At 33.5% G+C, this 13,687-nt stretch overlaps 1 protein-coding gene across 3 annotated transcripts in view; it reads right to left on the bottom strand.

Moving 5' to 3' along the window:
• The window catches only part of Tmtc2 (Transmembrane O-mannosyltransferase targeting cadherins 2), a 290,264-nt gene that overhangs the window by 20,088 nt on the left and 256,489 nt on the right, over window positions 1-13,687 (bottom strand). For all 3 annotated transcript variants that reach the window (XR_015546164.1, XM_087409526.1, XM_087409524.1), the window contains exon 7: window positions 13,169-13,413. Coding sequence is in view for 2 of the 3 variants with exons in the window: in XM_087409526.1 (XP_087265652.1) it covers window positions 13,169-13,413 (245 nt within the window). In the remaining variant the exon portion in view is untranslated. The remainder of the gene's footprint in view (window positions 1-13,168; window positions 13,414-13,687) is intronic.

Raw genomic sequence — 13,687 nt, 5'->3', positions numbered from 1 at the left:
GATCCACTTATTTAGCCATTCAATTTTGAATAGATTTCTTCATATTTTATCTCATATTATATCTGTGTCAAGTTTCATGACGATTGGTTTTGTATCACAAAATTTTCCCAATTTTCTACACTCTTTATGAAGCGTTGTGTCAAGTAAGAGACAGTAGAAATTCATTCTCGCGTAAGAGTGCAATCATCGAAACATTGAGTGATGAAGAAGACTGACGGTTATACGACTGTGCAATATATTTGAGGGAGTGCGATGTACGTGGGATGGAAGGAAAAGGAAGGGAGACACGTTAAGCGGCTGTCAAGGAGCGAGAACGAAAAGACGAAAGAGAGGGTGGAAGCACGAAAGGGGTAGCGAAATTACCTCGAGCAGCATTGTATGCCTGCCGGAGGGCTGCAAGCACCTAATTAGCCACTCAAACACTGCCGCAAGCGACTCTCTGTTATTAAAACGGTATGTAAAACGAGGGTGTCTCCACAGTACTGGAGACGGCTCTCAGTTTTTTTCGGACATCCAGGCTCGTTGATCCAACGCGACGTGACGCGACGCGACGCGACGCGACGCGCACCCCTACAACGCGAAAATTTTTCTGGGAAATTTGTCGCACCAGAGCCTTTTGTTGAGCCTGTTATACCGTTATCGTTACACTTTTATCTTGAACGGAAAATTATTGTACGATATGGAACAATGATGGCCAAATTTAAATTATATCCGTAACATTTAGAATAAGTTAGAGTTTATTGCATTTCACAACATTTCAAAAGTTTTAAGTCACGTATATCGTGATAATAAGTATAAATACTATACATCGATTTTTCTGACAGATGATTTTTCCTTAAGTAGAAGTTTTATAAAATCCTATTAATAATGTATTGTCTAAATCTCATAGTAATAAATTTATTGCAAAAGAAAAAAATGTTTATTATTCATTATTGTTATCGGAATTTCATTTGAAACTAAGGAAAATATCTGAAAGTGGTATGTGCAAAGACGAGAGAAACCAATAACGAAATAACAAATTTTATTAGGTGTTGGAATTAATTCGTAGCGTTTTACAAGTGATGGGAAGTACTTTCATTAATGTATTTTTTAATGCTCATGTGAAATAAATAACATTCTTTCATTAAAAACGCTACGAATTAATTCCAACACCTAATAGTAAAATAAGGAAGACTATCTAATAAATCTTCAATACACATAATTAAAAAGAGGAAATTGTGTAATGAACGAAAAAGTAATTGCGATGTTAAAATAGGTCGTATAAGTTGTAATTGACGTCTTCCTAAGATATTTACGCCTAATTCATAGTTATCATTGTCATCTGCCAATTAGATGTGCCGATTTATCTATTGCACCCGAATATAGAAATCATTATCGTGTAATAATGTATTTAACATTAAAATTAGTCAAAGTATAGCGAGACGTTTGGCCATGGTCGCTTTAAAACAATGAGAATATTGTTAAATTATTAAAATGATTTGCACAATTAATCGTTCAGCTAATTTAACTGTTTAATTACTAATCGATTTATAAACTAGACTGAGACTCGATTGACCGCGCAATTATAATACAAAATTATACAAGAAAGTGCTAAGAGCGATTAGGTGTCTCCTTTTCGATGAAAAGAGAAAACGAGCACTTAATGCAGTATTTCTTAAAGCTGCCAATGTTGCATATTCATCTCAGAAATATTTTATGAAAGTTATTATAGATTTCTTACAAATTTGTTTATTTAGGGTGAACTAATTATAAGAGATGATTCTTCATGTAAATTCAAGACGAAAACTTTAACACATGACCTAAATAAATATCCGCGAAACTACTAGTCTCCAAGATACAGGTGTATCTGTACGTCTTGAGCTACTGTGATGAAACATTGAACATACAAAATTTTATCAAAATAACTCGAGTAATTTTTGAAATTTTGGAAAAAAAAATGAAAATTTCGATCATCCTGTATCTTTGAAACTGAATCATTTCGGACAAATGGTTATATGAAATTTTAGTCTTGAAATTAGATGAAGAATTATCTCTTAAAATGTTTTAGAATGTTTAGTATGACCTGTATACAACGCCTCGCGAAAAAAAATCGTACAAATTATTACGAATATATCTATAATAATATATCTATAATAACAAGATCATACTATATATTTATGCGTTTGTATATGGATTATTACGGTGTATCGAGAAAAGTGAAGTCGTGTTAATCGGATAGTGCGCAATAGTTAGTATTTTATGCGCCAAGAAAAAAATGTGCAAAACCTTCGTGTGATCGGATTATATCTTGTTTTATCACTCAAAAATTATGAAATGTTGATTTTTGAATTGATGTTCTTTTGCTTCTGTGTTTAAAACGAAAAAATTTTTGAAATTGAGTTCTTTAATATTTCTTTAATATTTCTTTCTCTAATATGAAGAGTTTAGAGCTGTCACAACGTAATAATATTTGCTTGATATAAAAGTTTTGCAATCTATACTTATAAAATTGTAGTCCACAGTTAGTTTTATGTATAGCAATTTGCATGAACAAACAACATCGAGTTCTTAGAATTAAACTTAAATACTTGATCACTACAAAACTATTATAAAATTTATTCGTATACGTGCGATATTGATGTAGTAACATGTAGTGATGTATCAATGAGACGTAAATCATATGTGTGTAAACTATTGAGTCGATAAAACAGACGACTTTAGAATCCCCTTAAACACACATTTTTACGCCAATTTGTGTATAATGGCTTTAAAATATAAATGCATTGATGCGCACTGAACACATCCAATAAAATTCGTTATAAGAATTGCCGTCCCGGAAAGTTGGAAAAATTCCAAATTTAAATCCTTTAATTTAAGATGATGCTCTTTGTCTTATAAAGTCTTCAGAGACAACAAAACTTTTGTACTTTGCAGTGTTTTAAGATGCTTATTGACATCATTTTTAAATTGACGATCAATGTAATTTGCGATGTTATTTCCAGCCTCAGTTTATGATGTGTTTCAAGTCCGAAAAATTGATGCATAGTTTATACAACTATACAATGTATTTGTAAATCTATATATGTGTATATAAATATTATTAGAGAATAGAAGACTAGTTTGTGGAGTACAATTTCGTAAGTATAGATTGCGAAGCTTTTATATCAAACAAGTTAGTTATTATTAAAAATTTATAACGTCATTATCAAATTGTTATTATAAAAAGTAACGGAAAAAATAACGGAATAGTAACTTTTCTACTCCTAATTGAATATTATTAAGCACCAGAACCGATTTGACTAAAAATAGGATTCTTTCTTTTATTTGATTTATTCTTATCCATCTAATTTCAACATATAATTGTCAATAAAATATTAATTACGATTATATTTATAAGGTTTTTCTGCATTCATCACAAATACTAAAAATTTTGCCGTGTCTTTTATGAGACAAAAATCAACATTAAACACGCGCACATTGTTCTCTCTTTCCCTTTCTTTTGCGATGTGCGGTCATATCGACAGAATTAAATGGTGCGATAAGGGGAAAAGTTTCTGGTTATTAATTTTTCGTTACGCGCCAGGACAGTCCAGTCAGCCAGCCGGCACCGGTGATTTTCTACCAAAACTTTCCGTCCCACTACTTATCCCATAGGGACGAACGCAAAGTTGCAAAGTTTGTCGGTCATAATTGATGTCTCGTGAAAGGGAACGGCAGAAGAAGGTTCGGGAGATCGAAAAAAACCGTCGCACCGTGGAAAAGTTCCGACAGGATTTCGTGCTTGCATCGACGAAATCAATTGCGGCCGGATCACTGAACGACGTACGAATGGATGGAAATCTCGTGTTCGAAAATAAATAAATGACACGTATCGTGCGAGCGCGTTTTATCTCCGCCAAGCGTATTTTTAGTATCTGGGACGTTTAGAAGGAACAATACGTAGTAAAAATTTAGTAGCGATAAGTTAAATTAATCGATTTAAATATTAATCACATTTCCTCCTTAGATAATATTAGTTAAATGATATATTTATAAACATTAATTTAATCATATTTATTTCTAGGATTATTGTTAATCTTTAATAACACGTATACTTTTTTTTTTAAATAATGTAGTTTAATGTCACGTAATATTATATAAAATGCGATATGTAGGATAGTCAATTTTAGTTAATACAAACAATTTTTTCCGAAATTAATAATGATATACGAAAGAATGTTTCAGATGAAAGTGGAACGGCTTCGAGGGGGAGGTATTTTGGTCACATTCTTTTTCTTCGAAGTGGAGGCGCCAAAAAAATATGAAAGTTTTTTGGTGCCTTCACTTTTTAAAATAAAATTATATGATTTTGTTTAAGGGCGAGTTTTTTAATTTATCTATTGTTCAATCGCATTGTATGTAAATGTAATTTTGTTTTGTAAAAGCTGCACTTGCGCATAATGCGATTAATCAATCGATGAATTAAAAAACTCGCCTTAGTATTATGGCACATATTGACATAAAGTGTTAAATATCTCGCAGAATAATAAATCGCAAAACAGAATAATAAATTGAATTAATTAATATAAAGAATACACATAGTTATTTAAGAAAAAATATATAAATAAATAGAACAGGAATTTTTTAAATAAGCAGCTATGTATTTTTTTTTACACCAAATTGATTTATTTCAATATTTGGTTCATAAAAGTACTAAGGGACGATTATAAAAAAATTAATAGCGGTTTACGAGATATTTAATTACTAATATCAAAATGTACAGGATAAAAAATAAAATATCTTGTAAACTTGGTTTTTTGATATTTCACTTTAATACTTTTATATGCAGAATAATTAGAAAAATATTACATTACGTAAATAAAAAAATATACTTCCACTTTAAAAAATGGAGATGACTTTCTTTTTATGATGATATCTTTTTGATGCTTTCGCCTAGAAGAAAAACAATTAACATGATCAAAATACGTTCCCTTTGAAGTTGTTCCATTTTCATCAAAAACATTTTTCGTATTATTAATTTCAGAGAAAATTGATTGTATTGATTAAAATGGATTACCTTGTATATCTGAATGATTTTGAATAGCACAAATGTGCAAATTATTGAGAGATATGTCGCAAGAGATATTTCGTGATTAAAAGTATTACATAATTTCGCTTTTTCGAATTGCGTGAATATTTAGCATAATTTAAATTTGAATTTATATCTATCACAGACTAAATCAAATTGGGAAATACTTTTGTTCGTTATGTGCACAAGCATGCAATAGGAATATGCAATTTATTGATATACAGAAAAAAAGATTATTCTTAAATTAACCATAATATGCTCAAATATACATATTAAGCTTGTTTCGAAGATTTTAGTCTTGATTTAATTGAATTTGTATCGATGTAAGATTTTTATTAAGCAAGAATTGAGTACGAAGTAATACTTGCATCAACACAAACATTCAATCAAATCAAGACTAAAATGTTTGTGAAGTAAAATTACAATATTTTTACTTATACAGGGTGTCTGGAAATAATTGCCAAATATTTCATGGACAGGTAGAGAGGACTGAGTCGAAAAGTCCTCTACCATTTTGCAATAGTTAACAAGATATTAATTACTAAAAATTGCCAAATATTGGTCTTGAATAATTTTTTACTCAAATACTATCAACTTTACAGAAAAACTGGAAGAGACAAAAATCATTTATTTTCTTCTCATAAAGTTCTGAGAATTTTTTTTAGAATTTTCTCAGAATTTTTTAATACGTATTTTCTCATGTTGGTAAAAATGAGAAAATGTAGTACTAAAAAGTTGATAAAAAATTCTAAAAAAATTCTTAGAACTTTATGAGAAGAAAATAAATGATTTTTGTCTCTTGCAGCTTTTAGTCCTCTCTACCTGCCCATGAAATATTTGGCGATTATTTCTCTGTATATGAGCATATTATGATTTAATTCTTTCGTTTTTTTCTTTGTATGACGTATATATCATAAAGAATAATGTACATACACGCGCGCACGCGCACACACACACACACACATACATTATCATATATTGTCTTCACATTTTTTTTGCTTAGCTTGAAAGTGATTATAATTTCTCAGATAATACAAAAATGATAAATTATGTAGATTTTACAGTAACGCATTACCGCCACCTAATAGCCGAGTACTAATTAATGCGGTTTTAAGGAAAATTATAGTAATGAATTATGCTACGTCAAGACCACCATTTGCAACAAGACTAAAAGAGAGCAATCTAGACCGACTCTCGTGTTTTTATCATCATCGTCTGAGATGAAATTTCGTTTATTTCTCAGATCAAAAGTAAAGCGCTTTGAGAATAATTATTCTTTAACACTTTGTGAGAATAATGCATCTCGATTATAAATGTATATAAGCAGGATAATCTCTCCTCCTTTTACTGCATAAAATCTGTAAGTATTTAATTTTGTAGAGAGAAAAAGAGAGTTTGCTTTATAATAGAATCTATTATAATAAAATAAATATATAATCTCCACACGTTAATACATAATAAAGTAGAAATTATCGTAACGTGTTTATTAAGTGTATAAAATTTATGTTCTATATATTTCATAGTCCGCAAAGAGAAAAATTCATAAATTAAAAAAAAACGATGGTGATTAAACATTGTAGCTCTTTGTTATAAATAATGAAATATTCTATCGTCTCTTGTAATCAGAAGATGCCTTGGAAATTTTGCTATTTAATTTCTGAAGGCATCTCTCGGGTAAAGGTTTCGAAAAGAAGCTCTATCAAGGTCCTATCACCAGCTGGACGACGCTGGAAATTCATCGAACTACCAATCTGAGATATTATAACTTGTGCGAGCGAGCAAGAACGCGTGCGAGCGCGATATCGACGAACTTTCCGAAAATCGTGGAGAGGCAATAACTCTGATAGAAAAACGACGGGATCGTTTCGTTTCGATGGAAGCCCTTCTTTCAGTCGATGCCGCGCCACGTGAGCCACCCGATATCACTCGGACGACCAATTTAAAGTTATACGATTCGCCGGCCATTTTCGTGTTCCCGAGGGATAACAACGGCACCAGCGATGTCCGGATTTGGGAAAGTCGAAATGCGGTTTGACAGCTATTATCGTATCGGTTGTGTATTTTTATTGATGAAAGACCTGACTTGCGAATTTTTAAGATACGCTCTCTCGCTGTCGAGTCTTGAGAAGTGTCCTAAATTAAATGTGAAATATTGTATCGGAGGAATCTATTTCGAAAATAATGGAGTTCCGAATTTGATATCACAAAAAGTCTTTTCTTATATAACTTTTTCATCAATAAAGTTGTGAAACATGCCAGGTAGAGGAAAGATCAAGCAAAATTATTTCGTTCGAAGTCGAATTAGTTGTAAAAATAATAACCCAATATCTTGAAAGTTCAATAGTTGATTTATAAATATACTAAAAATAAAACAAAGAAAAATTTGTCAATGCCTTGAAGAAGAACCTGATAACAAGTTATTTTAAGTGACTGAAAATATTATGAACGTAATTATTTTTACTTTTGGCAATAAATTAAGAATAGTATAATCATGTAAGAGTCATTAAAATGCGATTATAATTGTTTAAGTGAATTTTTTCTTTCTAAGAGAGAAAGAAAGAAATATAAGAGAAAATTTTCCAAAATAATTACCGTTAATAATTGAAATTGAATGTATTTATGACAAGAGCAAACCTTTTGAATTTTCCATATTACTGATATATTAAATTTATCCTTGATACGATAACACTCATTATTCATGCCTGAAATAAAATTTTCTCATCTCGAACGGAGCTGGATTATGTTCCCAGAACTTTTGGGAAAATACGACTTTAGAATTACTAGGTGAAACTTACGAAACATCCCATTACACACTCATATACGCGAAACGCAGTAGTAATGCACTCGAAACTTTCACGAGACAAACGGCTTGCTATATTTTTATAACAATTTCTTTTTTAGCTTTCTTACTTTTACTTGAATTCTGGAAATAGTCATTTTAGAAATATGTGTGTGTGTGTGAGAGAGCATCGTTGGAGGAAAGGTCCTTATGTCTGACAATCGAATGAAACCTTGCCGTCGCCGGAGACGGAATGTAAAAAGTTTCAAAGAGAGGAATTTTAATTTGTGTAATATCAGATATTTCGGATTCTCTGCTGTCCGGTGTAACAGAAAGGGGGAGAGAAAGGGGGCGGGGAAGAAGGAGGGGGAGAGAGAGGGGGGAGGTGAAAGGAGTGGGTTTAATCAATTAGGTGAACGCGGGACACGACGGCGGGGCGCGAATAACTGCATGGCGAGGAAAAGTTTGGCGTGGAAACATGCCAATATCAGGGCGATCTTTCTTGTTCCTATTTTATCGCGATTGCCAATCATGAGACTCGAATGGGAATTATGTCGAGCGAATAAAGCGAAATATTAAGATGAACGATTCTAATTTCGCGCGCGCGGATGGAACTATTTCTCTAACGATACCTCGGTACCGTTTCTTGTTTCGCGGACGCTTTCTAAGGCGCATTATTCAACGATGTCGCGACGTTGCACGCTGAAATGCTTCATTCAAGTTAAATACGCGTTTTAATTGCGCGGTTACCTCCTTCCTACGTTCCTTCTAAATTTTCGCAGGCGTGTACGCGCGCAATTCGTTCAATTACGTTCATGCCTGGATGACTATGGGTACATTTTGCGTTTGACACATACATAGAATTATACATACTTAGATGTTGCAACTGTTACGTCATTCACGGTCGACAAACATCGCTTTCATGTCAATTCAGTTAGTAACGCAACTGCCGAGATCAGTTATTATTTTGCGCTCTTATTTTAATAGCAGTACAATTGCTCGGTTATACATTTCAATAAATTTAATTTTAAAAATGCAGGAAAATTTATCTTCGTCTTTTTCTAGTTCTAAAGATTAGAAAAAGACGAAGAGTAAATTGAACCGAGATTAAAGTTAATCTATATTAGTGGAAACGGGCATAAGGTGTAAACATCAATGTCTATAATTTATAAGAATTGTGTGCCTATAATTTATAGACTAAAAACAATTAAAAGTAAGAATTAAATATAATGTACAATGGACACAATAATAAGATATAAGACGTATAATATAAAAAATTAGAAGTAGGAGTTAAATGTAACATACAATGAATACAAATAAAATATGACTTCATAATCAGTCTTTATATTTTATAGGCGTGTTCCAATATGTACAGCCAGTATTGAAAATTTATAGTTCACGTATACTGTAGATTTTCAGTACTGGCAGTGTCATATCCGAACACGCCTAAAATAAAATATAAAGACATAATTAATTATGAAGTCATATTTTATTTGTATTCATTGTATGTTACATTTAACTCCTACTTCTGATTTTTTATATTGAAATTTATGTAGTACAAAATCTTATAATAAATATTGCAGTAACGTAATATTACAGCAATGTTGCTGCATTATTACAATGTTTCTGCAATAATACTGCAAATATTCTTCCACTGTGCGCAAAACCTAATATTGCATATATATTATATTGTAATATTGCCGCAATATTACGTATAAATATTTTTAAAACGGACATTTTTACGTTGCTGCAAATCTTGCAATGAAATATTTTTGCAATGTTGCTGCAATATTTCTGTGCTGTATGGGAACATTTTTCACCTGAAGCAAAAGAAACAAATGCACTCTATACATATAGTATAGTAAAAAAAAAATTCTTTACGGCATTATTAGATTTATTAGATTTATTATAGATTTATTAGTTTTTCGAATGAATAGATATGCATGGTCGTAGATTTTGGTATGTATAATAACATATCTCTGTCATAGAAATCTGTCGCGTTATTCGTATTAGTTAATGCTGAACATAAAGTTGTGCTTACGGCTCTCTCGGGCGAGGAGACGAGGGCTCAGACAATTTTATCTCGACACGTAACGATCAGGTTCATAGCGTGCAGGATAGTCAACGTATATCCGCGAAATATCCGTGAAATTTCTGTACGTCCAAAGTCTTGCAGTTTCTTAGTGCATATGCGCCCCCGCATATACATACATACGTGCACACGAGCTCATGTGTATATCCACATGTGTATGTACCTACGACGCGACGGCGCGAGTGAGTGGAAAGGCGAAAAATACTTTCCGAATAAATTGTCGCGCAGGAATTCCACGGCGATGCTCCGAACAAAACGCTTGCTACGCTATGTAACATGTATAAGCGAAGGGAGAATGGAAAAGGAAGGAAGGTTGGTTGGCTGGTCGGTTGGTTGGTTGGTCGGTTGGTCGGTCGGTTGGTCGGTCGCTCGGTTTCAACGGAACACCGGAGAATACGGAGCGTCTCGTAAAAATGCAAACTTCTCGCTTCGGCGTCGCGTCGCGTCGCGTCGCGTCGCGTCGCGTCGATGCCGGGTGCGATGTGAGAGGAGTCGGGCCAGTCGTTGCGCGATCCAATGTTGTCGCTTCGCCTGCGCCACGTCCAAAAAGTTGGACGTGGATTGTGAAAACGGAAAAGAAGGAAAAAGACCGGTAACCGGGCGCGAGAGCGTGCACGTGCGGGAGGGAGAGAGGGAAAAAGAGGCGAAAGGAAAGTCAGACGACGGCAGTAAAGCCACCCTATGAGAGAAACTCACGGAAAGTTCGCTCTGTACGTCGTTGCAACGCGGGTGGTCGTGGCTTGCTTTGGAGATGGAGGAGAAAAAAAAAAGAAAGTGAAAAAAAAGAGGAGGGAGGGTAAGTGGACCGTGAAGGACATTTTCCTGATTTTTCGAGGGGAAGGAGGAGGAATCAGGAAAGCGGCTCTGGTTACTCTGAGTACAGTTACCGAGAATACAATATCACTCACGTATTCGGTGGTTCGGAAATATCGATATTTTTATCATTTCGAACCTTCCATTCTTCCTTTCGCTCGTCTCTTTTTTTCACTCATATTGTTTTAAATAATCTTCACTATCATACACTGTTTACATTTCTGAAATTGCTAAATTGCTATTAATGTTTTATTTTAGTTAATATGCATAAAAATTAAATGTAAAGTTATATCTAATGTGTTCTATATGTAAATATACTTTCCTCTATTCTTACTATTTATTATTGATATACCGTTTATTTGATGAAATTATTAAACTGCTATTGATCTTTTAATTGAGGAGATTTTAATGCTGGAGTTTGTTCTGTTTTACCGATGAAATGTGATTAGTTTTCAAATGCACCAATCTTTTAAAGGGATCCTAAAGTAAAGAGTCCCAAAAGAATCGCTGTTTTACCGACAAAATGTGACACATCTTTATATACTAGTACATCAATGTCGCACGCGCACATGAATATAAATTTTCATATAACGATATCGTTTTAATTAGACATCTTGTAAGTCTAATTTCAAGAACATTGTTTCTTCAAGCAATCTACTAGTTGGTGGCTAATTTATAGCCTCCAATTTTCTAAGTATAGAATGCAAAGCTTTTGTATCAAATAAATGTTACGATTTGATAGTTTAGGCGCCATTTTAGATTAACGAATGATAAAAAAGATTACAATTTCAAAAATTTTTGTCGTTCTCGGCAGACACGTATACATTAATGCATATATTTTAATTCTGGAAAAAAATTTTCAAATCTGTAAAAGTAATACTTATAACATGCGATATCGTTCTACAAAGATTATTGTATTCAATCAGTAAAACAGATTTTAAGAATTTTAATTGCATTCATCCAAATTAAAAAATCCTCAGAGTATAGATAAAAATAGTGCGCAGACAATTTCATACAAAAAATGAAAAAAAATAAAAAATAAAAAAATTATAATTTTATTATCGGCTTCCCATACGGCAAAAATGTCCAAGTTATATTATAGGAATAACCTAAAGATATCGCAACGTCTGTGGTATATCCGTATGATATATTCGGAATGTTTCTGCTGTGTGGATTCTGCAGTCGACTCGTGACAACATGTGCTGCATACTTGTATAAGAGTTTTAGACTTTGTACGTTTGAAATAAGCTTAGATCCTATTAGAAATTACACGAAAGATACAATATTATGCTTGTAGAAATAAGCTAGAGGCTTTAATATAAAAGAAAGAAGAATCTGAAATTTCATTTGTATGCTACGAATGAATCGGTGAAAGAGTAAAACAGAGCAGTATTTGTGTCTAGTCAGTAGTGTAAGTACCGAATCTTGCAAGAGATGGTGTTGCAATATGTTAAATGAGGATAGTTGTATACATTTAAGTAAGACAGAACAATAATGTAAAAAAACTAAATTTGAAGTTAAAAAGTCTGTATTGCCGTCGTTCCAGCATTCCCTTAATACACATAAAAAATTAAATGTAGAATTATATCTAACGTTTCCGAATTATTTTGTAATATTTTCTACATCATGAAAGTAATGCTTTCCTCTATTCTTTTTGATTACCATGCACGACCATGATCAAGTCACGAGCGAGTCAAAGAGTGTATCCTGCGTGGAATAAACGATATTTGAGTAGAGAACGCAGAATTGCTTCGGGCGAATTGAAGGTAGTAATAATCTTGGAAAGCAATTAGCAATCGAAGGGTCGACGAATACATCAGAAATCTGTTTCGAGTTGATTACTTTCTTGTAGACTGCTTTCGGTGTATCGTTCGGAGTGGTTTACCGCGTTCCTGGTTTGTTAATCGACCAACTGCAATCGACGAGAGAGTTAGAACGATCGTGATAATCGTTTTCGCCGTTAGCTATCGTGTCTGCAAAGGGGACAACCTTCACAATGATACTTCTTGTCAAAAGATGAGATAAATTTGTAAACCTCATCTTTCAGTCAGTTTCAGTTAACATCGAATGAAGTAATTGTTGTTTAAATTCAATTCCATTTACTGATATTCTCAATAAATGTATCTGGATTATCTAGCATAAAGGTGCAACTAAATATTATCAATACGCAAGTCATATAGACATAAATCGATAATCACAATATGAATTTTATAAGTCTTAATTTTCGAAAGATAGATAGTGGGCGGGTGAAAGAAAGGACAAATTCTATTCAAAAGGAAACGAACAGGGAGAGAAACTATATAAATCGCTTGAAGCCAAACGGAGACGCAACCTCGGAGAAGGCTCTTAACGCGCTTCAAGTATTCATAGTTCCCTCGCGCATCAAGTTATTCCGCTTTAGCAATGTAATGAAGAGGAAGCGACGCGCGCTACTAACCTGAGGTGGATAGTGATCCGGTAGGGCACGCAGGGCTTCCCTATATGCCGACAGAGCTCTTTGTAATCTACCCTGATCGGCATACAGCGCGCCTAATTGAAGGAGGGCCTGCACCCTGGCCGCCTCGTGAGCCCTTTTGTCCTTCAAACCGGAGCCATCCAAGGATGCACCGGCGCGCAAAACCGCAGCTGCATCAGTGCCCCGTCCAACCGAAATCAACGCGGCTCCCAGATTCACATAAGCCTCTGCAAAGACAAATGATAAGGATTGTGAGCATGTGGTAGAGAGAGATCGTCGATATTCGAAGGATTTAACTTTGGATTTAGATCTACGCCCTAGACTAAATCCAAGGATAATGTTTACAGAACACATTTTCTTACTCTTTAAACTTGTACATTCTTGTATATTTTTGTATACATATTGCTCTTTTATTTCAAGAGTGACACAACTTAAAAAATTAACAACATTAAAAAATTTCTTAGGATCGTACGTATAATTACACAACAAGTAGGGAATAAA

Source organism: Acromyrmex echinatior, chromosome 9 (genome assembly GCF_024713525.1).
Source record: "Acromyrmex echinatior isolate Ae372 chromosome 9, ASM2471352v2, whole genome shotgun sequence".
Lineage (NCBI taxonomy): Eukaryota > Metazoa > Arthropoda > Insecta > Hymenoptera > Formicidae > Acromyrmex > Acromyrmex echinatior.
This window is presented reverse-complemented; position numbering and strand designations above follow the sequence as displayed.